A 25,737-nucleotide genomic window follows, 5' to 3' on the forward strand; every position below is an offset into this window, starting at 1 on the left:
GTTTCTGAAAGAAAACCATCTAAAAGAATGTTTATTCCTGTCATTGTAAAATAGAATTTAGCTTGATGTAAAAGTTTATTTTATTTTATTATTATTATTATTTTTTTTTTCACCTGAGGTCACGCCAGTTGAATAACATGTGATCAAATCATTGTTTCTCTAGCTTACAGTTAATGATCTAACTCAGCTTGTCCTGTATATTTATGTACTTTCCAGATGATGATCTTGACGTGAAGATCAAAACATTGGGATAATAAAAAAGTTTTTTTAACACGGCTGTAAATTCTATAAAATTTTTAAAATAATAGAAATAATATAAGCAAACTTCTTTTTGAAGATGAAGCTCATGCACCATCTCTGGTATTTATTATTTGGCACAGAATAGAGCAGCCTGGCTCACTTTCATGTAATAGATTTTAACTCCATGAGTTTTTGCTGTATGGATATTTCTGTATATTTCTGGATATTGTTTGATATTTCCTATTCATACATGTATAATTGATGATGAATAGAAATAATCAAAAATCAACTTTTTCACTTCCTGGAAGCTGACCAAATGTAGATACCATCACTCTTGGTCCACAGAGAAATCATAATCTCTTTTAATATATTGTGAATCTTAATCTGTAACTACTAATATTTTCTTGTTATTCATTCATTGCAAGTTGTGATCTATTCAATAACATTTAGGCTGATTTTGAAAGTTTATTTTTCACTTGGTTAGAGTATAATAAATTTAGTTTAATCCTTTATCCAAGTGTGAGCAAACAAAGTTTGTGCCTGAAAGTATCTTCAGGACTGGGGTAAGGTGGTACAACACCAGGGCAACTCGTTGCAAAGGTGGAGCAAGATACCAACACTCCTATCTCAGTATCTCCTATAATGCAAAACACATCTCCTTGTGGATATGTCTAATGTTATGCATTAAGGGTTAAACTAAATTTATTATACTCTAACCAAGTGAAAAATAAACTTTCAACATCTTTCTCTAAATCCAGAGTAATTTATTAAAAAAGGGTGGCACACCATTTGGCAACTCCTATAGGTAGAGATGACCTGCTAATGCTTCTGCCTGGTATCTCCACTTGGGCCTGGCTCCCACTGAAGAGACCTCAATAAAGGTTGAAACTAGTCTGGGTAGTGGCCCTTCCCTTAATGCATAACATTAGACATATCTGCAAGGAGATGTGTTTTGCATTATAGGAGATACTGAGACAGGAATGTTGGTAGCTTGCTCCACCTTTGCAGTGAGTTGCCCTGATGTTGTACCACCTTATCCCAGTCCTGAAGATACTTTCAGGCGCAAACTTTGTTTGCTCACACTTGGATAAAGGATTAAACTAAATTTATTAAACATTTAGGCTGTTTTATTTTCATTTTCTTGATGCAGATACAAATAATGTTAGCATTATATTGCACAGGTGGAAGTTTGCAGGGATTGCTTCATGTGAGGATAGTGGCTTGAGAAATGAGATAGTGTACACTATATTACAGAGCCAGGTTGAGTATGAGGGGAGTAATAATGGCTATAAGAAGGCTGGTGGTACATTGTTTTTTCTGTATAGAAATGCTAGGAGCATTACGAATAAAGGGAATGAGTTTGTGGCATTAATTGACTCAGTCTCTCCAAAGGTTGTTGGTATCAGTGAAACTTGGTTAACTGAACTCTCTCCAACATCTCATCATCCTTTTGAAAAACCTGGCAACGAAATCCATAGGCGGCCTGATCCATAGGTGTACATTAATCCGTAGGTGGCTTAATCAAAGTCTTGTACAATAGAATCAAAACATCCTTACTTCTACATGTCATGTTCTTTGCATCATTTCCATAATCCACTATGTCGTGCTCACGGTATTGGCAAAATTTCCATGAAATTTCAAGTCTATCCACCACAACCCCCAAATCCTTCATGTCCTCCACCTCTTCTAAAATATCTCCACCAATTTTATACTCTGCATCCCATCTTTACTTCCAAAATTTTAAAACCTTATACTTTGCTACATTAAACTGACATCCCCCACACACTCTTTCATTCATACTATTAGGTCCTCTTGCAAAGCTATATCTGCTCTACTTATAACTCTCCTCAACTTTGCATCATCTGCAAACAACTGTATATATCGCCATTTAAGCCCTTTCTAATGTCATTTACATACAATTTAAACAACAATTTTTATTTATTTATGTTTTTGAAAGCTATATGATGAGGGAGATATATCTGAATATTTTGAAGGAAAAGGAAAGAAGGAATCTTTTGAAATTATTGAAAGGATTTATTTTATTTATTTATTTATTTTATGGAACTTAAAATAGGACCAAAAGTCAGAAGCCAACATAAAAGAGATAACGTAATGGAAAGCTAAATAGTCAAAAACGTGTATGAAAAAAAGACTAAGAACAAAAAATTTCCAGTAATATAAGTGATTATTCTTAATGTGCTATTCTTAAGTTTCCACAGAATTTTTGTTTTTTGTCATTGTTGTAATTACTGACTAATAGTTATAATCTGGCCTTACAGCAAATGCTAGCATTTGATATGATGATGCATTGTTATTTGTTATTTAATTCAAACATGCCATTGTTACTGAAAATTTTGATTCAATTTCCATGTATGTTGTTCTTTCCTATTACAGTGTTTTTGCATGAAAGAAAGGCTTGAGAATATTCTTAAATAATTGGTAATACTGATAAGATTTTTTTCCCTGGTTCACTTTCTCACTTTAGTCCTGAGTGTAAAATGAATGGGAAAAGTGCAAGAAACTAGGAGTAAAGAGAAAGCATGGGATTTCGATGAAAGCATGTTTTTCAGGTGCAGAAATCAGGGATGTCAGTGACGCTGTTAGTTTGCAGAAGGAAGAAGTGAATGAGTTGATTGTTTTGACAGGCACAGATGATTTGAAAAGTGAGAGAAAATATGAAAGAGTTGTTGAAAGAACTGAAAATAAAGAGTAAGAAAGTAAACATTACAAGTCTTCTGTCAGTAAACCATATGTTGCCATTGCAACATATGGTTTTGCTTGACACAACCCCATCGTGAACATGTTAAAACTAAGAAATATATAGTGAATGTGTTTCAGATATTATGGAATTCAGTTGAAGAGAATTAGCATTTCAACTCATCTGCTGTTATTGTTATTATTATTGCTTGCCTTTTGTTTTGCTTGCCTTTGTCTTTGGTTTGCATGATCTTTTGTTAGTACCACACCAATCATATGCACTTCTTCATAGCTTCTCTATCTCTACTTCCTACCATTGTTGTCTGTTTTATGCTCTGAAGGATTATTCATTACATATCTCAAGTCTTGTAAATTACTGGTAATTTTTGCTTGAAATAATGGAAAAGAAGTGAAGCTATTTGGGTAGATGACTTTGATGATGCACACAGGAAAACTATTCTTGATACCAAAAGTAACAATAGCAAATAGGAGCTTCTTGGTAAATCGCACCATTTTCAGTATTTTTCTGAAAACTTTAGTTTCCGAAAATCCCCACATATATATCGCACCACGATTTTTTAGCTTTAATTTTGGGAAAAAAGTGAGAGTTGTTATATTCGAGTAAATACGGTAATTTTTTTTAGCTTTCAAATTCTTAAGTATGGATCATTGGTTAAAGACTGGATTTATAAAATGTGCAAAAGAGAGCAATATATAGAATACAAGTAGCTGTAAGCAACAAGAAAATGTTGATATTGTATCTGGATCAAATGAAATTGATTAGGGTATGTCATCTGACATCTCTCTAGAGAACCAACTAGGAATAAGATGAAAAATCTTCGTAAATATGATACGAATTACTTGAAATGTGGATTTTCATGGACAGGAAATGAAGAGGAACCTATCCCAAATTTTGTTCTATTAAAAATAAATCATATTTTTTGTTTACATAAACATAAATTCAAATAAAACAGATATTTACAATGAAATACACTTTATTTATTTATTATTTTGATAAGGGGGTACTTGGTAATAATGAAAAGTTAAGAAGGGGTACGTGGATATCTGAAGGTTGAGAAACACTGCCCTAACATATATATTCCACTATAATAACATTAATAGTTAACATTGAGATGGCAAGATTCAGCCCGATGCCTTCTACATAACATATTCATATAGCATTTTTAAGTGTACTTTCTTATTCAAATAGCTTTTAATAAAAATTAACTATTAGCAGAAGATATTAAAATGCAATATTTTTGGCATAATACAGTAGACTTTATTTATTTTTTAATTTTCAGGCCTTAAATTCATTATGTGGTGCAGGAACTGCATTGGCAAAAAGTCTGTTCAAGGTTGTTAAGGCTATTCCTTTATATAGAGATTTAGCCTATCATTTCTTAAATATTTGGGAAGATGTTAGCATTGCTACTGGTGGTGCCAGTGCTGCAGTTAAAACTGAAACATTGATGCTTCTTCAAGAAGCTCTAACTAGATTGGAGGAAGATGTCACAAATGAAAATTTCCTCTTAGCAGATAGTATTCAGGTATATTAAAGTTCTTTACTTTATTGTTGAAAGAAAGAGTGTGATTTTTAAAATGTCATATTGCATATGGTGTGGACATTTATGGAACATACTGGGGTATAATATACTCTTGATACATGTGCACACATAAAATGATGATATTAATTTCCCACAACATAAGAAATACTAGTAATTGTAATTATCATGCTTGTCTTGTCTCAGTTAGCTTTAAAATTTTCTTTATAAAGTATTATTGAAAATGTGAACAAAAAAATCATAGAAATTTTCAGTATTTGAGTTATATAAAGTGAGATGTGAAGGGCATGTGTGTTTGTGTGTTGTGCTGATACTTGATCTAATAGGATAGTTCTCTAAATTTAATCTTGAATGTCCTCCCACAGATGAGTCCTTGGACTACTTGGAGATGTCATGTAATAATGTGTTTCTGTAATATTATTCACACTCCAAAAGAAAGTTGTTAGCTAGATAATAGTAATAATAAAGAAATATCTTCAGAATTGTTATAACTAATCTCCATAAATCTCTCTTTAAGGATAACATGAATATATAAGTTTGGTACTGATAATAAACTGAATTGAGAAAGTATTATACTTTGTAGATAAGAATTGGATGTTTGTTTTCTTTCATGTATTTTGTGTTTATTACTGAATCATCAACAGGTTTTGAAATTTATTTTTGATTTCCCAGCAATTATGAAAAGCAAATATGGTAACTGATGGGGTATACAGGATGCCAAGATATTACCAGTATCAGTATTAAATTTATATTACTAGCTTCCTATCACCAGTTTTTCTTCCAAAATAATCTTATTTATTGTTATCATTATTGTCTAATTCATATTTATCCTTTGCTAGGTGTCTTTTGTTTGTTATGGTTCCCGGTATCATGATATCTTACATTTCAGTCTTCCAAGATCTTATTACCTGCATAAATCCTGCTAACAAACACCTGTTGTGTTAGCTTTTCTTCTCCCCTTGTTTTTAAGCGATAACCTTAGATTAGCAGCTGCTCAGATGTTTTTGAATGCTAACAAGGTTCCTTTCTAATAGCTTCATGATTCCGCCTCTGCATTTACCTCATCCATTCACTCTCCTATAGTCGAAGTAATATTATGAAAGTATGATCAAATAGAGAATATCATAATATTTTCTATTCTTTGATCATTTCCTTTACACTACTGATAGGTTAGTCTAGTGGTTAATTTCTCACCTCTTTCATATAAACCATACCAGGTTTGCTTATTCTGCTTTCTGTTTTATTTTCAGTTTACCATCTTTACTACCCTGTGTCTAAGTAGATGAAATAGTTTACTTTTCTGTAGATTCTCCATTCAGAATGAGGCAGACTTTTCTATGTACCTCCCTATTTTTATACTGATTTTTATACCAAATTTCTTATAGCAGTTATTTATTTTAGATAAAGAGTCCTAAAGAATTGTACTAGATTTATTTTGGAGTATAGCAGTTTGTAAAGAACTGAGATGAACATCTCCAGTTTTTATATGGGGTTAATGTTACATTTCTTTCATAATGTCATGTGTATGTGAATAATGAATAACAGTGAAAATAGCATGCTTCCTGCTTTCAGGAGTGCATGGTGATTAGCAATCATTATGAATAATTATGGGGACACACTGCCATGTTCAAGAACTTACTTTAATTAAATTACAATAAAATTCAATGTTTCGACCTTTATTATCAAGTTCATCTGCATAGTTAGGAATTTATGGAGACACAACACACATGTTAAAATAATTACTTTACTTAATATTAGGAAAGTAACATTCAACGTTTCAACCTCTGTATTGAAATCATCATCAGGAAAATACATATGTATAAGAACCAAGCTACATGCTACTGCACTATACAAAGGAACAATTTAATCTAACTGTTCATTAATCTTTTACCTAGCCTGACTTCTTGTGGAAAAACTAAACTAATAATATTAAATTTAAAAAATATAAATAGATTAAAAAAATCAAATAAAAATTAAACACAAAATAATTTTAAAAATTAAATTAAAAACAGAACTACATTAAACATTTCTAAAGTCCTCTTGTATTGAGATTTTCTTCTAAGGAAACCTTATAGCAACCGGAACTAGGATTGTTCCGGTTGCTATAAGGGTTGCAGATGGGTCCTCCATATTCTTGGAATGATTAATTATCTTGGAAAGGGTAAAATAATAACCGGGGAATATTATTCTGATCTTTTAATCAGACTAGATGAAAAAATTCATGAGAACAGACCTGGTTTGCAGAAGAAAGAAATCATCTTTCATCAGGACAATGCACCTGCTCACAAAGGTGTTTTGGCAATGGGAAAATTAAGGGATCTGCACTATGAATTGTTGGAACATCCACCCTATTTCCCAGATTTGGCTCCCTCTGACTTCTATTTCTTCCCAAAACTAAAACTCTTCCTCACTGGTCAATGTTTTCTTTGAATCAAGAGGATTGCAGCTGTAGAAGAGTATTGAACCACTACAGGAACAGGATAATGGCTCTGGAGCATTGGTGTAATAAATGTATTAGTCTTAAGGGAGATTATGTTGAAAAATAATTTTGAAATTATAAATTTGTTTTTTCATTGTTAGACAGAGAACTTTTCAGACCACCCTCTTATTTTGCCAGAGAGAGAGAGAGAGAGAGGCAAATCCAACCTAGAATTGCCTAACTTTGACCTTTGATTAAAATATCTCTTCCCCACTAAGTCAAATTCATGACTTTGAGCTCTTTAATTTCCTCTCCTTAAAAACTGATTATTTCCAGTCCCACCTTCCCAACAGCAAGATGTTGGAAGTCTCATTACCACCTTTATTCGACCACTACCCAGACCTCAATAAAGGTCGAAACCAGTCTGGGTAGTGGTCCTTCCCTTAATGCATAATTATACATACATGTCTGCAAGGAGATGTGCTTTGCATTATGGGAGATACTAAGGCAAGTGATGAGAACTTATACCACCTTTACCACGAGTTGCTCCAGTCCTGAAGATACTTCAGGTGCAAACTTTGTTTGCTTACACTTCGATAAAGGATTAAACTAAATATGTAATTTATATTCCCAACAGCAAAATGATCCTCCTACAAGATTTTAATGTCGACAATACCAACTTGCTTTCCTCCTTCAGTTGTATAGATCTTGCAGGCAGAGATGCTGAAATATTTGCCATCACTACACCCTTACACAAATTGTTCACATGTAAACCAGAATACCAGATAACCCAAACCACTCTTCAAACACCCTAGATCTCTTCCTTCCCAATGACTCTAGATAATTCTGATATATTATGAATGATATATGAATTAGATGGAATGACATGGAAATATTAGATAAACCTAGTGCTCATCTCCTCCCCCATGCAATAACACTTACACAGCCACTCCCATACAGTAGTAGCTTGGCATTAAAGTGGCCTCCACATCTTCTATGCCTCATTCCCATGGTTGGACTATTGCTTCTGGACTTCCAACACAAACATATGCACCAAATGTATCACCAAAGTAATTTTCATTGGCATGGAAATATACATTCCCAACATATTCTGAACTGCCATTCCCTAACCAAACCATGGTTCTCCAAAAAATGTGTTAAGGCTGTACAAATGAAAAATCAAGCATACCACATCTGCCTAACATTAAGAACTCCATCCTCCTTTAGTGCTTATACTCTAACCTGAAATAGCTGCAAGAAAATCAATGCTTTCAAAACAGAGCAAAAAGCAGGAAACTTGCAGCCTGTCCAAATGGCAGCCAAGTCTTTTGGTCTCTTGCCAAAGCAATTGGTTGTAACATTTGCCCAACACTATTCCCACCCTTATCATGCCCAGGTGACTTTATTGCAGCATCACCCACAGAAGAATCCAATCTCTTGGCTTCACACTTTGGCTCCAATACACGCATAACTGACAATGGTAAATCCCCCCCCCAGCCATTCTACTTGCCCAACATACAATGCCCCTATATATCCTTTTGCCAGAAAGAGATCAGAAAAATATTGTCAGAATTAGACACAACAGTCTCCTGGCCCTGATGGCATTCTTCCAATTGTCCTGAAGTAAATAATAAATTAAATTTTCAGTTCATTGTCTTTGCTATTTGGCCTCATTCTGAAAATGAACTTATCACTTTCCTACAATAGGTCAACTGCCTTCACCCATGCATTCAGTTCACCATGGAAAAAGAAAAGGCTGGTAGTTTACCATTCTTGGACCTCTGCCTTATGTGCACAGCCTCCGGTAATTTATCAACCAGTATTTATCGAAAACCTACCTTTACTGGCAGATTCATCCATCAAAAGTCTGCTCATCACACCTCTCAAAAAATTGGTGTTATCAAATCTTTAATTAATAGAGCACATAAGGTGTGCTCCTCTCCCTCAACCTTACAACAAGAACTTCTCACTTTCAAAAAGTTAATGGAATATAATGATTACAACCCTAATCAAATCCAGCAGATAATTGACTCCTATGTTCCAACACCTCAGGATTCTTCAACAGACCACAGCATTCCAATCCCTTATATTTCTGGCATCTTGGAACCAATTGGTAGAATTTTGAAGAGGTATTATCTCATTCCCACATATTTTCCAATCAACAAACTTTCTCATCTGTTGCCATCTACAAAGGACAAACTGGCACCTCTATTCATTAGCTGGTATTTACCAGATACCGTGTGAATGCAATCTAACATACTGTGGTCAAACAGGCCGTTCTGTATAAAAAAAGAATTAATGAACATCAATATTATATCGAATACATGAAAACTCAAAAGTCTGGTCTGGCACAACATAGTATTGACACTAAACACAATATCTAGTGGGATAAAGCTCGTCTTCTCCATAGATGCAGGTTTAAATATGAACGCCTTTTCAAAGAAAGTTGCGAAGCCTTTTTACATTAACCAAATCTGAATCGGAATGATTGTCTCTCTCTCCCAAAAGTTTGGGAGATTCTTCAAAAATAGTTATTTAATAATATTTTAAATAATATTATTTATTAATACTAATTTCTAGCATGTGGCAACAGTTTTTAATTGGTAAACCACTGACTGTTGTATGTACTTTGTAATCTGGTTCCTTTGATTGCTCGTTTCTACACACTCATGATGAACTGTTATTTTCAGTACGAAATATCTGTACTTTCATTTCATTAAAGTTAATTACTGTGGTTATTATGTAAATTATTATTTATAATCATGCCACAGGTACCTTTTTAAAGATTAGAATTGTCCTGAAAATTTGTGCACCAGAACTGACTCCTATCCTATGTTGATTGTATATACTCTCTCACTCCACTGTTACTATCCCACAGCCTGGAAATTGGCCTATATTCAATCCATTTTGAAGAAGAAGAGCAACAAATCACTGCCATCTAACTACCATCCTATGTCATTCACCTAACTCCTATCTAGAGTAATGGAGAGAACCATCAGTTCCCAACTTCTACACTATCTTGAAAGACCCAGCTAATAAACATCCACCAGTATGGATATTATCACTGCCAATCAACAGGAGATCTACTCATATGTATTGCCCATATCTGGACAAATGCTATGGAGAAGTTTGATGAATCTCAACAGTGGTTGCACTTGATATCTCCAAAACTTTTGATTGGGTCTGGCACAAAAGCTTACTAAGTAAACTCCAATCATTTTGGGTCTGTCTCAGGACTTCAGCAGTTGGATTGCCAGCTTTCTATCTGGACACACACACTATGTGTGATGGTGGATGGTTCCTTATAATCTCACCATTCAACTAATGCTTGGGTTACACAAGGTTCTGTTCTCTCACCACTTCTTCCTTCTATATATCAATCAATGACTTACTTCACTTGCCTTCTAGCTCTATAAATATTTCCACAGCAATTGTTTATCTGAAATATCATCAATAATTCCCCCAATCAGTACTAAGTCTGCTGGAACACATGCAGCTGCATGTGTTCTTTAGCTTAGAAAGCCAGTACTTTTTTTTTTCAAAGCTATTTTTAAATATTTTTTTTTCATGCTGTCTTATTAGCTCTCCATACAATACTTGTAATTCATCTGGCTTATGACTTATAATATTTATAATTGATCCTTATGCACACAGTATTCCTCCTGCATCATGTTTTTCTTAAGAATCTCTTGTTTAATAAGATTGCACATCCATTTCACACATATTATTTTTTTTTTCATTCTAGGGACACATTATAATATTGTCATTTGAGTGTTTCTAATGCTGCCCCTGAACCTCTGATATCCTTCTCCACTGAACTGATAGCATGGTTCCAAATGTATCTTATATCTCGTTTACGATTCATGAAATTGTGGATGTGGGTTTGTTTTTATTCCATTATCTTTGAGTTGAAAATTGTTCCTGTAATAACATTGAAGTACCTCATTAAAATATTTCTTTTTCAGCTTGATGCAGTTAGGAATAAGATTGCTGTCTCTGCATCTCTTCAAAAAAGCCAGCCATAATGATTGCAACGCTTGTGAGTGACATCTTCATGGATTATGAGAATCCTTTCTTTCATGCTTACACAGTGATCAGAATACATTATGAAACTTACTTTGAATAGTTACTTACTGAAATTTACTTTCGATAAAGCACTTCGCATCAATGCACGTACAAAGAAGGCAATTCCTAGAGAACAAATTAAAGCAGCCCTCAAAAATCTAACAATGACCCAAAAGCAAGTTTTAAATTTACAATCTGAACTCTCTAGTTATATGAATCTGAACATTTTAAATGTGCTTGAAAGAATTGCTGATAATTCAACTAAACATATTCTGGAAAGTAATAAAGAAAAACTTGAGGTCAAATTTCATATTTTAAAACAACGGCTAAATTTGAATGTCAATCATACACATCTAACCAATCAGGATCTTGCTTCCCCTGCAAATAACTCCAACAGTGAACAACAAACAAGTGAGACGAGGAGTGACCAACCACATGCAAGCAATGTTCATGTGATCAACCTATCTAGCCACACCTTAAATAACAGTCAGCTTGCATTACTTGATAAAGGCCTAAACTTCGCAGTAGCGCCTAGAACTGTTAATAAACTGCATGTTATATACCACATAGAAAGAGGCATTAAATCTCTTCCAAATAATATAGCTGATAAAATTTGTTTAGAAACCAGCAATGTTTTGAATAAAAAGAAAACCATATGTAGCAATTGTAGCGACGTAGCAATTGTATCAAAATGTAGCAACGATCATCCTTGACAGATCAACTTATATTCATCAGATGAATCAACCAGTCTCTGATAATAGCACCTATCAGCTTGTGAACTATAATCCGACCAACAGGATAAAGAAAAAAAAACTATGAAATAACTTAACTATGTCACCTCTTGGCCGTCAGACACTGTTAAAAAAACTAATACCCATTATGCCCTTTTTCTCCCAGAATATATGATGTTCCCAAGGTATACAACGTTCTGCTTCGGCCGATAGTTGAGGGAATAGACAGCCCTAATTATCACCTAGCCAAGAAATTAGTGCCAACACTCAAGGAGTTGGTAGGGCATTCCCCCCTCCTATTTAAAGAACACGCAATACTTCATAAACAAAATTAAAAACATAACACTCGGCAAAGATGATTTATTAGTCAGTTTTGATGTTTCTGCTCTTTTCACAAATGTCCCAATCAGTGACACAATTCTTCTTCTACAGAACAAATTTCCACCCAATATTACGGCTCTCTTTGTCCATGTACTATGTTCCGGTTACTTCGTGTGGCAAAATAAATTTTACCTACAAAAAGAAGGTAAGGAATAGGCTCACTACTATCCCCCCCCCTCCAATTGCTAATTTTTATATGGAAGCTTTTGAGCAACGTGCTATTGATTCCTTTACTCTAAAACCTACAGTTTGGCATAGATACATTGACGATGTTTTCGTTATCTGGCCACACAGCCGCCAAACATTAAACTTCCTTAGTCACCTGAACAAACAACATGAGCACATACAATTTACTATTGAAATTGAAAATCATAATTCACTCCCATTCCTGGATACACTAGTCACACGTTTCCCTCAGGCAGTCTATTCTTCACTGTTTACCACAAGCCTACACACACACATGTATATATACATGCTAACTCCTATCACCACCCTTCGTAAAAATTTGGAGTCATCAACACCCTCAAAAACAGAGCTGTAACAATTTGCTGTAATGAACAAGCTCTTAAACAAGAATTAAAAATTTCATAAGAAAGATTCCAATAATTGGACCACATGTTTATTAAGTAAATAACAATAAAAAAACAAATCCGACAAGTTTCGTAAATTGTTTGACTTACATCTTCAAGGGTCAAAGGTAACTAAAAGTTTAAACACAAGAAATCAGAAATTACTAAAAATAGTTCATTCTATGCAGTTGTGGCCGTCTAACTGTTCGTTAAATTAATTATCTGAATGCAGATTCAGTACAATGCTAAGTTTGAACAGTGCTGGATGCTGTCACATTCTGTTGTTCACATTCACATTGTCCGAGGTCTGACTTGGGTATATTTTTTATCAATGCTGACCAAACTTGGTGTAGAATTAGGCCCTGGTTTTTGTTGCATTGCGTTGGAATTCTAAGCATATTTGCAGCTTCTTTAAATTTTCTTGTGTAACAATTTTTTTCAATGAAGACATGTTTGTTTTTTGCCAGAGTACTTTGAGTAATTTCTCATTTCTTATGTTTAAACTTTTAGTTACCTTTGACCTCTGAAGATGTAAGTCAAATGACTTACAAAACTTGTCTGGTTTGTTTTTTATAGTTATTTATCTTAATAAACATATGGTCCAATTACTGGAATCTTTCTTATGAACTGCTAAACCACAGAAACCTACGTCTACTAAAAGAATTAAAAATTATTAGCAATACATTTATAAATAACGGATATAGCAAAAATACTATTAATAAAATTCTTCATAAAACTTCATCAAAAAGTAATATAGATATTACAGTAAAACCATAGTACTCCCATACATTAAAGGGTTATCAGAAAAAATTAATAGAATCCTACATCATTATAATTTTAATGCCATTTTTAAACCACCTTTAAAATTAAAAAACATATTCAACACCTCTAAGGATCCTCTCTCCCTCACCATTGGTGCACCCTGGAGTTTATTGCATCTATTGCACTTGTAACTTACCTTATATTGGGGAAACTGGACGTACAATCCCTATCCTTAAAAAAAAAAAAAAAAAGAACACAAACGACACATTAAATATAATAATTTTGGTGAAGCAGGCCTCTCAGATCATGCTCTTAACACCCTACATCGAATTGATTGGAAAAGTACTTCTTCTTTGCATCATACAAAAACTTGACATGAATGAAAATTTAAAGAAGCCTGTGAAGTTTTGATTAACCACCCTAATCTTAATAATAACAGGGGCTTAAAAATCCCAAGAATTTGGATGGCTCACATTCATCCCACTTAATTTCCAGCAAACCCTGACTTTTGGACTCTAAGCAATTTTTCATCTTTTATTGGCCACTATCCATATCAGTTGTTGCAATTTATACGTATACTTATATAAGTAATTTTATTTTTGTTTATTTATCTATTATTTTCTGTATAAACATGTTACTCTCCACTTAATTTAACTTTTGTAATCTAATAGATAATAATAATAACGGACTCTAGCTTTGATGTAAGTGAGGTTTTTTAAAAAAAAAAAACAGCAGAGGTCAGGCAAATAGTTTTAATGGTTGATCAGTAACTTTAGCATGCTATGTAGATTGTAGTGCAGCTTGTTTCTTTGTATATATACATATACTCCAGAAGATGACCTTGATGTGAAGGTTGAAATGTCAAGTGTAATTTTGGTTTATATTAAACTAAAGTTTTACTCTAACACGGTAATTGTATCCATAAGTTTCATAATGTATATATTTAACAAATATAGCTTTTTTAATGGATACATTTGCTCTTATACTAAAATCTATGGGAAAAAATTAATGAAAAAAAAAGAAAAAATTAATTGATTTGATTTCTCCTTTTATCACTATGTAAATTACAATTGTACAACTATTTATTTTTTAACAATTTTCCAGGTAGTTGGATCTTGTCTCTTATCTTATATAGAATTACAAGTGCAATTTTCTTTGCTCTCTTGGAAATCCTTATCAAAGCTACTAAAGAATGTTTCCACTGAAAGTCTTCTGGGAAGCTTGAGTCAGTTATCAGTAGATTATAAGTATGAAGATTCTCATTTAAAAAATAAGCTTCTTCGTAATTCAGACTTAAGTTCAACAATTAAAAAACACTTCACCCATCTTTTTCATAAAATAGGAGGTTCAAAGTCTGGTGGAAGTCCAGAAGTACCATACAGTCAATTTTATTTGAGTCATTCAGGACTGTCAGAACATCAGAGCCACACTCTAGACAACTATCAGGACTTTCTTGCACCAGGAGTAACTGGTAATGAGGCTTTGCCTTCAACTTGGCCGTCTAGCATTGTAAACTGGCCATCCAGTGAGAATTCAGGATTAAATATCACACCTCAGCCACATACTTTATCTTCAACAGACAAAAGTACGTATTAAAATTTAACCTTTCATAATATTAAAAGCATAATAATTACTTCTGATGAGTTGAAATTGCTTTGCATGCAGTAATATAATTGCAGTATTTTCAGGACTGAGGCAACTCGTAATAGTATAACCAAAGTAATATAAACATGAAAATTATTATTTTGAATAATGTTGTGTCATAACATTCTTTTAGTGCATGTAATTAATATTTTAACCTCCATAGTTCAGTAATAGTGATATTCTTTGGTTGGAAAGACTTGTTGTTCAAATCTTGTCTACGATGCCCAAAATACTGACACTGGTTGATAGATGGTGGTATGTAGATAGAGATTAAGGTGTGGATGGTGGGTGGGTTATGTAGAGTTGAGTGCCCTCCCACAATGAGTCCTTGGAGGCGTAACATGATAATAAATTAGCCTTTATACGGAAGGTGATTTTACTGGTCTCACACAGAGGCAACAGGAATATTTTCATCCTACAGGACTGAATTAATTAATCCTATCCACAGAGTTTGTTACACATCAGTTACATGTATTCCTTTGTTAATTCAGTTGTCTGTAATTAGGTTTACACGAAACAAAGTTACTTGACAGGGCATTGATCATAGCATATTAGGGAAAATGGGGAAGGTGTAATTAATGTTTATTTTCATGCATTCTATCTGTTGAAAACAAGATAATTGACAGTTACATAGCATTCTTTTTCATTAAAAAATACTAAAAAAAAAATGTGGTATTCCATATGAAATTTCCCATTTCTATGTTAAAAAATGCCATGTGGAATGGCACCTGCAATAGATAAAATTTGATCAGAGATGCTCACAAATTAAAGTTAATAAGAATGGTGAGAAGGTCAAATTGATTGGAGTGCAGTTCATTGTACATATCTTTCAAAAAGAGACTACTTCAGAAGAGGCTAAAAAAAGGAAAAAAAAAATTGCACAAGGGAAACTTGTATAACAAGCTGGGTTCATGCAAAATAAGAGTTGTCAGGATCAGACTTTCACTTTAAGACACAGATAAAAAATTTGTATATATTTTCAATCATATATGAAAATATATACAAATATTATCTGTATTTAAGTTTTACAGATCTGGAAAAGGCATAATTAAATTAAAGATACCAAGAAATTATATACTTGGTTTAATCCTTTATCCAAGTGTAAGCAAACATTTTTGCACCGGAAGTATTTTCAGGACTGAGGCAACTCGTATAAGGAAGCTAAGACTTCATGTCACTTGCCTTAGTATTATACATGTTCGCAAGGAGATGTGCTTTGCATTACGGAATACTAAGGCAAGGGATGTGAAGTCTGGTATCTTTAATTTATAGTATAACCAAGTGAAAAAACTTCCAGCAACTTTCTCTAATCCAGAGTAATTTAATAATGAGGTGTGACAACTCGTATATGAAAATATGACTTCTGCATTACTTCAAACTTAGTATCACCTCTGGGTCTAGCTCCCATTGAAGAGACCTCAATAAAAGTTGAAACCAGTCTGGGAGTGACCCTTCCCATAATGAATAGCATTATACATGTCCACAAGAAGATGTGCCTTACATTATGGGAAACTAAGGCAAGTGATGTGAAGTCTTAGCTTCCTTATATGAGTTGCTCCTGTCTTGAAAATACTTCAGGTGCAAACGTTATTTGCTTACACTTGGATAAAGGATTAAACCAAGTATATAATTTCTTGGTATCTTTAATTTATTTGTACATATCAAGAATTTGTTCATGATTAAATATCACAGAATCGGGATATTTACCATAAATATCAACATATATAAGCTTCATTGTGCTTTGAAATAATAAATAGAAAATTATAAGAAAACAAAACACCGTATAAAACTAGCTAAAACAGTCATGGGAAGACTTTGGTAAGTCCATAGAAAATAAATATCAAGAAGGTGTTAAAATATTCTGGGGTCTAATAAGGCTTCGAAAGAAAGAGACAGAATCAGAGATGAAAAAGGTGATATGAGAACTGAAGATAAAGATATTCTAGATGTGTGGAGTAATATTTTGAAAGATTACTAAATGAAACATCTAGTGATTATGATGATAGAAAACATTCAAGGAGTACATATCAATGCCTGAGGAAGAAAAAAAGCAATAAAAAAAATTAGAAATTTGTGAAAGGCAGTTGGAGGAGGTGATATTTGACCAAATATGAAGGCACAAAAAATTTTATACCTGCTAGACTGCATAATTCAGAAAATCTAGTCAGAAGATTGGATTCTAGATGACTGGAATACAGCTATAAAAGGGGGGAAATAAAACTGAATGTGAGAATTATAGAGATATGTCACTACTCAGTGTTCCTGGTAAAATTTATACAAGTATAAGAAAAGGCTAAGAAAAATTATGAAAGGGTGCTTGGAGAAGAATGAGCTGGGTTCAGAACAAATCATGGTTTTCAGAATCAGATTTTCACTTTAGGACAAATAGTTGAGAAATCAAAGGAATATAACAAGGATTTGTATACAAGTTTTGTACATTTGGAAAAGGTATATGACAAGGTGGCAGTAGTTCAAAATGTTAGTTATTGGATGCAAATGGCACATTATTTCATGCAATACATAGTTTATATTGTAGTTTGTAAGTCAGCAGTTAGAACTGAAGGAGGTACAGGAAGGTAATTTGATGTTAAATCAGCTTTGAGACAAGGGTGCACAATATTTCCACTGTTATTTATCAGCTATATTTATCCATGAAGGGAAGTGGCATTCAGCTTGATATCAGAATTGGAAATGTCAATCTCAGTCTTTACTTTATGCAAATTATGTTATACTCCCAAATGAATCCACTACAAGTTTTCATTATTCCCAAACTACGTTGAATAATTGCTGTAATAAATTTGGTATGTAAATCATAAATCAAATGGTAATGACAGTGAAAATAGGCAGAAACTTTGAAAACATCAGCTGCATTCTGAATTGAGAACCTATGGAACAGTAAACGATTTCAGCTATTTAAGCACAATTTTTAGTGAAGATGTCAAATTAAATATCAAAATAGATAACAGAATTAGCAAAACTGGTATGCTTATCAGTCAACTTAATATGAATTGCATCAATGTCAGTTTCATATTAAAACGAAGATATTATGAAAGAACTTGACAGTGTGGCATTTGGGAATGTGTTAGAATCTCAGGTGGTATAGTCTATTAAACAGAATGAGAGAGGAAAGGCTAGTAGAACAATTTTTTTTTCTTTTAAAAGACCCAAATTTACTCTAAATGTAATTGAAAGGAAATCTGAAAAAATGAAACTACACACTCAGACTCTGGCACAATGAATAACCAGAGAGATAACTGGAACTCCATTGCAGTTGAGATAATCTGTTATATTCAGTATTTGAAGTTCATGCCAATCCTAGTATATGAATTTGCTTGTCATTTTGATTTTGTAGCATTATGTTTCGTTTAGATTTCATATTAAGTGGTCATGTTTTTTTTTTTTGTGTGTGTGTGTGTGTGTGTGTGTGTGTGTGTGTGTGTGTGTGTGTGTGTTCGTTCATTTTTTACACATAAAATTTATATTCCAGATCTCTGCTCCCACTGTTTTAACATCCATAAAGAATAATTATATAAAAAATTCTTTCTAATTCATAAAGCTGTTTACTTATATATTGTCATGTTAAATATAGTAAAGCAGCTTTCTGAATTGGAAATAATTTTTTTTCAAAAGCACTTTATAAATATAGAATTCTCTCTCCTCTAGTAAAATCTCAACACCTTGTGTAGCCAGATTTTTAAGGGGGAAAGGTCTGTTAATGCATTTCTTGAACATCTAAAAGCTATAGTTCATTGGAAAGAAGAAGGCTGTAAGAACAGAGATAGATTGAATGAAAGATATGGATGGGAAGTTGATTATTCAGTAACCTCAAAGCCAAACTGTATATAGATGTTGACTAGTAACCATTAGTTTTTATATGCTTGTATAGTATGTGAAACGTGTGTACTATATTTTGTGAAAGGTAAAAAATTAAATGTTTTTTGTATCAAATAGTAATGTATTCAGAATTAAAAATTAGTATGTTTTTGTTGTATATATTTGTTTACTTTTTTTTAATGTATTATTATTATTATTATTTATGTTTAGGAATGTCATCTTCCAGTTTAGGTGATAACGTTAATGAACTTCAGGATGTCATTAATCTTCTCTCTTGTGCACCAGAAGATCAGATACATGTTGATGCATCATCATTACCCCTTGATTTGAGTTTTGTTGAGGAAGAAGAAAGTGATTCAGAACACTGGAGTCAAACTTCTCTTAGTGCAGAATCACCAAAAAATGCATATTCTGCTACTACATCTGCTGTTACGACTACTTGTAATACCAGTTCTCTCCACTATACTGGGAAAGGAACGTGGCCAGGAATGGGAAGAGGAGTGGTGTTTGGTTTGGAATCTTGGATTTGGGGAGCTGATAGCTTGGATTCTGACTCTTCAGTTCCAGCTATTAATAATGAACAGTCTTCTTTAAAACTGGGAGAAACTCCATCTAAAGGATCAAGTGATTCTCATAGGTAAATAATATAATCAATATATATATGTGTATTACAGTCTCATTGATTTTAATTTTTTAAACATTTATTTGATTTACTGCGACTTTGGTGTCTGTCATAATAAGAAAAGTTGATGAATAACGGTAAGCTTTCAGCCATGTTTAGAATGATTTATTGAAACACATTTTGCATTTGCAGAATTCCTGTGTGTTTAATTATGGTAGTATAATGTAGTTGTAGTTTTCTAAAATTTTGTGTTATTTGAGGTAACATTTTAGGTATAGAGCATATTTTGTGAATGCAAATATATGAAATATTATATATATAATCTCATGTATAATTATATATAAGATATAATATGCATAATTATAATAAATATATAATTATATATAAAGTGCGTATAAAGAGTATAGAGCATATTTAGTTTATGCAAATATGCAGCAAGAGAGATGCTAATTTTTCTGCAGTGAATAGTAAATTTGGAGCAATCTAAACAGAACCAAGGCAAGTGAATTAGTGTATGAATCAGAGATGAAGTTAGTAGAGGAATTACGAATTATGACCTTCATGTTATTGGCAAGATGGAAACAAAGATCATCATCAGATCTTTGTGTGTGTATATATATATATATATATATATATATACAGGGTGTTCGGGATAAATTTGACATATTTATAATTAATTATATTTTTCCGTAAGTTACATGTATTAACACACACTTCTCTTCATTTAAAAGGTTGGACCCTTCTTCATTCATATACAAGATGTCAGAAAGGATGGATAGCTGGAACCCACCTGAATCATGGAAGAGAATAACTTGTATCATGATGATTCGTGCCGGCCATCAAAATAAGGATATTTCGACTGCTGCCCAATGCTCCCTGAATACAGTAAAAACAATCAGGCATGAACTAGAGACTTGCAATGGTGACTACGAGGATGTAGCAAGAAGAAAGATCCCTAGCAGACGATCTGATTGCGTTCGTACAGCAGAATTCCTCGCAAATCTGCAGGAACAGGTGTTGAAGATCCCTGGCATTGGAATTCGGGCTTTGTCACGTGAAATGAATGTTGCAGCCTCTACTATGAAGCTTGCACTCAATGAAGACCTCCGCTACTACTCATACAAGCGCCGCAAAGGTCAGCTGCTTACAGAAAAGGCCCGTGAAAAGCGTTTGATAAACGCGAAGAAACTTCTAAGCAAAGTGAAACATCCTGCGGAACCACAAACAATCTGGTTCTTTTCCGATGAGAAAAACTTTTGCCAGGATCAAAAACACAACACGCAGAATAACAGATGGCTTGCATACAGTACAAAGGACATTCCTCGTGTAATGCAGACTAAATTTCCCCAAACTGTGATGGTTTTCGGATGTGTATCCTCTGAAGGCAATGTGATGCCTCCGCATTTTTTCCAAGAGGGCCTCAGGTTGACTTCAGATGGCTACGTGGAGTTGCTAAACACTGTAGTCAAGCCCTGGATAACAAGGGTAGCCAATGGTAGGCCATATGTATGGCAGCAGGATTCGGCCCCTTGCCACACCTCTGGGAAAAGTCAAAAATGGTTGTCTGAAAATTTCTACGACTTCACCAGTCCAAATGTTTGGCCTCCAAACTCCCCAGACCTTAACCCCATGGATTATTTTGTATAGGGCGCAGTTGAAAAAGACACCAATCGCACTTCCAGTAATACAAAAGCCCAGTTAATGGATAAAATTAAAACAGTTTTTGCGGCCCTTCCCAGGGAGACTGTAGCATCAGCTTGTTCGAGGTTCCGAAGCAGGATTGAAGCTGTGATTGATGCTAATGGTGGTTATTTTGAGTAAATCTTGTTGATAGTATTGTAATTAACTCTGCCTGTAATGTTTTTTGTCAATTCATTAAATTTAATAGATACAAAGAAGATTTTCTTTTTCCTTACGAAACTGTCAAATTTATCCCGAACACCCTGTATATATACACACACACATATATCTAAAAGATGGTCAATTTAGGCAGCAGAGGAAAGAAAGAAAGAGATAGACAGATACATAAAAGAGTAGGTAGATAAAAATAAGCTTCTTGAATCAAAGTCTGAAAGAGAGTTGTAGACATTTTTCTCAAAACCGCATGGATAGAGGACATATATGAAGTCTTGGGCTGAACTGAAATTTACAACACTGATAGAACTGATATTTCAGCTTCCCCAATGGTGGGCCTGTTAATAATTCTATATAAACCTCACAGCCAACAGTCATAAAACCATTAGATTAGACTGAAGGAAAATGTGTAAGATTAAACTAACTTACACAGGGATTGAGTAGCATCTATACTTCTCAGAGAAGGCCAACTGATACTAGGCCATGAGATGGTAGATGAGATTCATCACGTAGTGTGATAATATGATATTGCTTATTGGAGATTTCATGTAATTAAACTATTTTGCATTCCAAAGCAAAGATCCAGTTCAATTTTTCTTCATTCTTCCAGCATACAATATGAATGATATTTTCATAGTTATGTCAGACACCATTATGTAGTATTTTTTCTTTTCAGAGGTTTGGCTTTAAAATAGTTATTCTGTAGATCAACTATTAGATAGTATATTGGACCAAATCTAATTGGTATGCTTTAGGAGGCTTAAAAGTCAGCTGAAGTATTCTGCCAGATGTGTTTGGAGGATGTTCAAGTAGTATGTGGGGAATACTGCTAAGGCCATGATTTGTCGAGGAGTTAGGAAAGATTTTCCCTAACTTGGAAAAGAATATTCTATGTACTTTCTAATTTTGATTTACCATAACTAGCAGAAAAGAAAATCCAATAAAGAGAAATAGATTGCATACACCCTGCTAAAACCATTTCAGATTTACTTTACATATATGTTTTTTTTTTAATACTCCCACCTGCAAAAGGTTTCTTGTAAGCCTATAGTACACTCATACTGTGGGTGGGCTAGGAATTTTTTTTTCTAGTTTTATTATATATATATATATATATATATATATATATGTCATTATAATAAAATACACATTATATTATAATGTGTATTTTTACTTATTTTTTACATAGTTCTTAATCATTTTTTACAAGTTTCAAACATGGAACTTAATCCACTTCAAGCCACCAGTAAGCAGGGCAGGGATCTCACACTGAGCAATGAAATTCATCTCCCACTTAAAAAGAACCTCAAGTTAGGTTAATTCCATCTGCAGTCTCCAAAACCATATCCACCTACTTTTCCTAATAGAAAATCAACTTTCATATTCTAATGGTGAAGTCATCTTCTTTGGAGATTTTAATGTTAGCAGTTTCCTCTGGCTTTTGTTTTCCAATTGCACTGATCTATCAGGTAGAGCTTCTGAGGCATTTATTCCTCCAATTTCACACAAATAACACTCTTGATCTTTGGAACAAACTACAAACAAGTAACTGATTACAGATCCAACTATCAAACTTTCAGGATTCAATCTACTGTGACACCTTTGGAGCCAGCTAAACAGGTGTCACAGTAGATTGAATCCTGAAAGTTTGATAGTTGGATCTGTTAGGGAGAAGTTAAGTCTTTTGCTAGAAGAAGTGGTAGGGTTGCAAATGCCCTTTCTACACAGAGTTAGTAGGACAATCACAAACATCCATGTCCATGGCAGGATTCGAACTTGCTGCCTCTTGGCTGGAGAGCAGACATGCTAACCACTTGGCCAACCAAGAGTGTGTAATATGATGCATAATCTGAACAGCACCACACATGCAAAAAAGTAGGCATAGCAGCCTTTCTCAGTCGGTGCTGTTCAGATTATGCATCATATTACACACTCTTGGTTGGCCAAGTGGTTAGCATATCCACTCTCCAGCCAAGAGGCTGCAAGTTCAAATCCCGCCATGGGCATGGATGTTTGTGATTGTCCTACTAACTCTGTAGAAAGGGCATTTGCAATCCTACTACTTCTAGCAGAAGACTTAACTCCCAAAACTCAGTAAAGTATTGGAGCGACAATACAATGTCTACAGGTGGTCAAACGTGAAAATTTTAATCCACACACTCCTTCCCTGGAGGCCTTAGGAACTTGCATTTATTCCCAGATAGTGCTATCAATTGGTTAACTGAACTCTCAATCTGTATATACTTTTTTGCTCATAATTTGTTGTATCTTTTTCAATACATCAAATAATAATAATAAAATAATCTCTTCTTTGTCAGTTAGCCTTCAAGGTATACTGTGGGTTACTAAAGAAAGAGCCAAAAGGTTTCATTTTGGCGATATAAAATTACATAGGCAAAGTAGATACTAGATCCAACATTATTTCAAAGCCGAATGCTTGTAGAAACTAGGAAAATTTCCTAAGTTGACATGAGAACTTATGAGAATACAATTTTCGGCATTCCCAAGTTGTCATAGCTTGCGCTGCTTAAAAGACACGAGCACTGCCCAAGCATTCATATTCTGGTTGGCCAGTGGAGCCTTTATCAAATGCACTAATAAAGGGGAATATATAACTGCTTGGGCAATGTCCATTGTCTGAATGGCAATCATACTTTCTGTCCCTTGTCAATGCTGTTTATTGGCCTTAACTTTTTCCACCCTCACTTCTACCTCTTTTGCACTCAAATGGTTTTCTCAAATCGTAACCCACAGAAAATAGCATTTTTGGCTGCTTCTAATTCTTGCAGTGATGATCCTAGTAAAATGCTATCTAACCATTCCATATGTCAGCATTTAATGTCCTTTGATTTTTTGGCAGAAGGATGTTAAAAATAAAGATATTAGAAAAGAATTTGACATTGTTAACATTCAGGAATGCGTGAGCAGAGTTAATCTCAGATGGTATGGTCACTTAAACAGAATGGAAGAAGAAATATTAACAAAGAGATGCTTGATACCAAGATGGTAAGAAAAGGATCCAAGAGCAAGACCAAGATGCAGGTGTGATATTATTATTCTCTTGGAAGACTGAAATATAAGAACTGACAATATTGGAGTTCTGGCAATAACAGACATAAATTATCTGCTAGGAAAATTGTCAATAGGAAGGAGATAGTACTACACGAGAAGTAATATATCTATACAGCAGCCTGGAAATTAGCCTATATTCAATCTTTTCTTAAGTATACCAGTTTCTTTTACTCCATCTTTCTAAAGTAATGGAGTAAAACTGATGAAAAGAAAAAAATTTTGATTTTGTTAATCGTAACATAGGAAATGAATATATACCTGTAAACCTTTTGTAAAAATTTAGACAAAATTAGTAACATATAATTTTTATTCAAATGAACATACTATCAGTTTTGTTTTAAATTGTTATTATAATATAACAGTAGCAAATTTGTAAATCATTTCTAAATGCTGCTTAGTCAGACCTTGGTTCTTATTGAGATAACCATATGAAAAAATGACCATGTGGATTATTTTATCTGGTGAGAGAGGAAGTTTTCTTCTTCTTAAGTATTCTGCAATTGAGCAGCGAGCAGGTTCTTCTCTTAGTAGCAAAAACTTTCCTTCCACTCTCTTCTGTTCTGAGCCTTCTCTTTCAAGGTTGTGTACCTGTCTCCATTCAGCATGTCATCTAGCATTGTTTTCCTTACTCTTCTTCTGGGTCTTTTTCTGTCTATTTTTCCTTCGGTAGCATCTCTGATGATTCCATTTCCTCTCAGAATATGTCCGATCCAGTTTCCCTTTCTTCTTTTTATCCTCTTTAACAGACTTCTTCTACTCTTTTTAGGATCTCTTCATTAGTTATTTTATCTGTCCATTTGATTTTTTCCATCTTCTCCACGGTCCACACTCAAAGCTTTCCAAAATTTTAATTTTGGAAAGCTTTGAGATTTCTTCTAGATAAGGCATAAAGCTTTTGTTTCAGTTGATGTCACAATGTAAGAAAAACAGACTAAACCTGTTTTCTTTCTTTCTTATTTCAAAACAAGAGTCTGCCCTATGTAAGAAGAGCAACAGGGACAAGGAATTCTGTAAATCCCAAGATGTTTGTAGAATAGAGGAGGATATGTATGGAGAGAATCATCATCATCATCAAATTCCTGCCATGTACCCTCAAGGGGTGTACAGGATATGATAGTACTACATGAAAAAAATAACATCATTATTAATTTCCTATCTACAATTTTCCTCCAAATCAGTCTGTTACTTGTCAAGACTCTGACATTAACAGATCTTATATTTCTATTGTCTAAGGCACTTTGTACCGTATCAATCCACCTATATCTTGGTCTTCCTCTGGGTCGTT

General features: G+C 33.8%; 1 protein-coding gene across 3 annotated transcripts in view; it reads left to right on the plus strand.

The window, feature by feature from the left end:
- Positions 1-25,737, plus strand: part of LOC150109806 (uncharacterized) — a 124,045-nt gene that overhangs the window by 23,125 nt on the left and 75,183 nt on the right. For all 3 annotated transcript variants that reach the window (XM_090412600.1, XM_090412770.1, XM_090412687.1), the window contains exons 3-5: positions 4,239-4,484; positions 14,531-15,011; positions 19,115-19,541. In XM_090412600.1, coding sequence (XP_090268726.1) covers positions 4,239-4,484; positions 14,531-15,011; positions 19,115-19,541 — 1,154 coding nt within the window. The remainder of the gene's footprint in view (positions 1-4,238; positions 4,485-14,530; positions 15,012-19,114; positions 19,542-25,737) is intronic.

This window comes from Typopeltis vanoorti, chromosome 1 (assembly GCF_054136105.1).
Source record: "Typopeltis vanoorti isolate ZY-2024b chromosome 1, IOZ_Tvanoo_1.0, whole genome shotgun sequence".
Taxonomy (NCBI): Eukaryota; Metazoa; Arthropoda; class Arachnida; order Uropygi; family Thelyphonidae; genus Typopeltis; species Typopeltis vanoorti.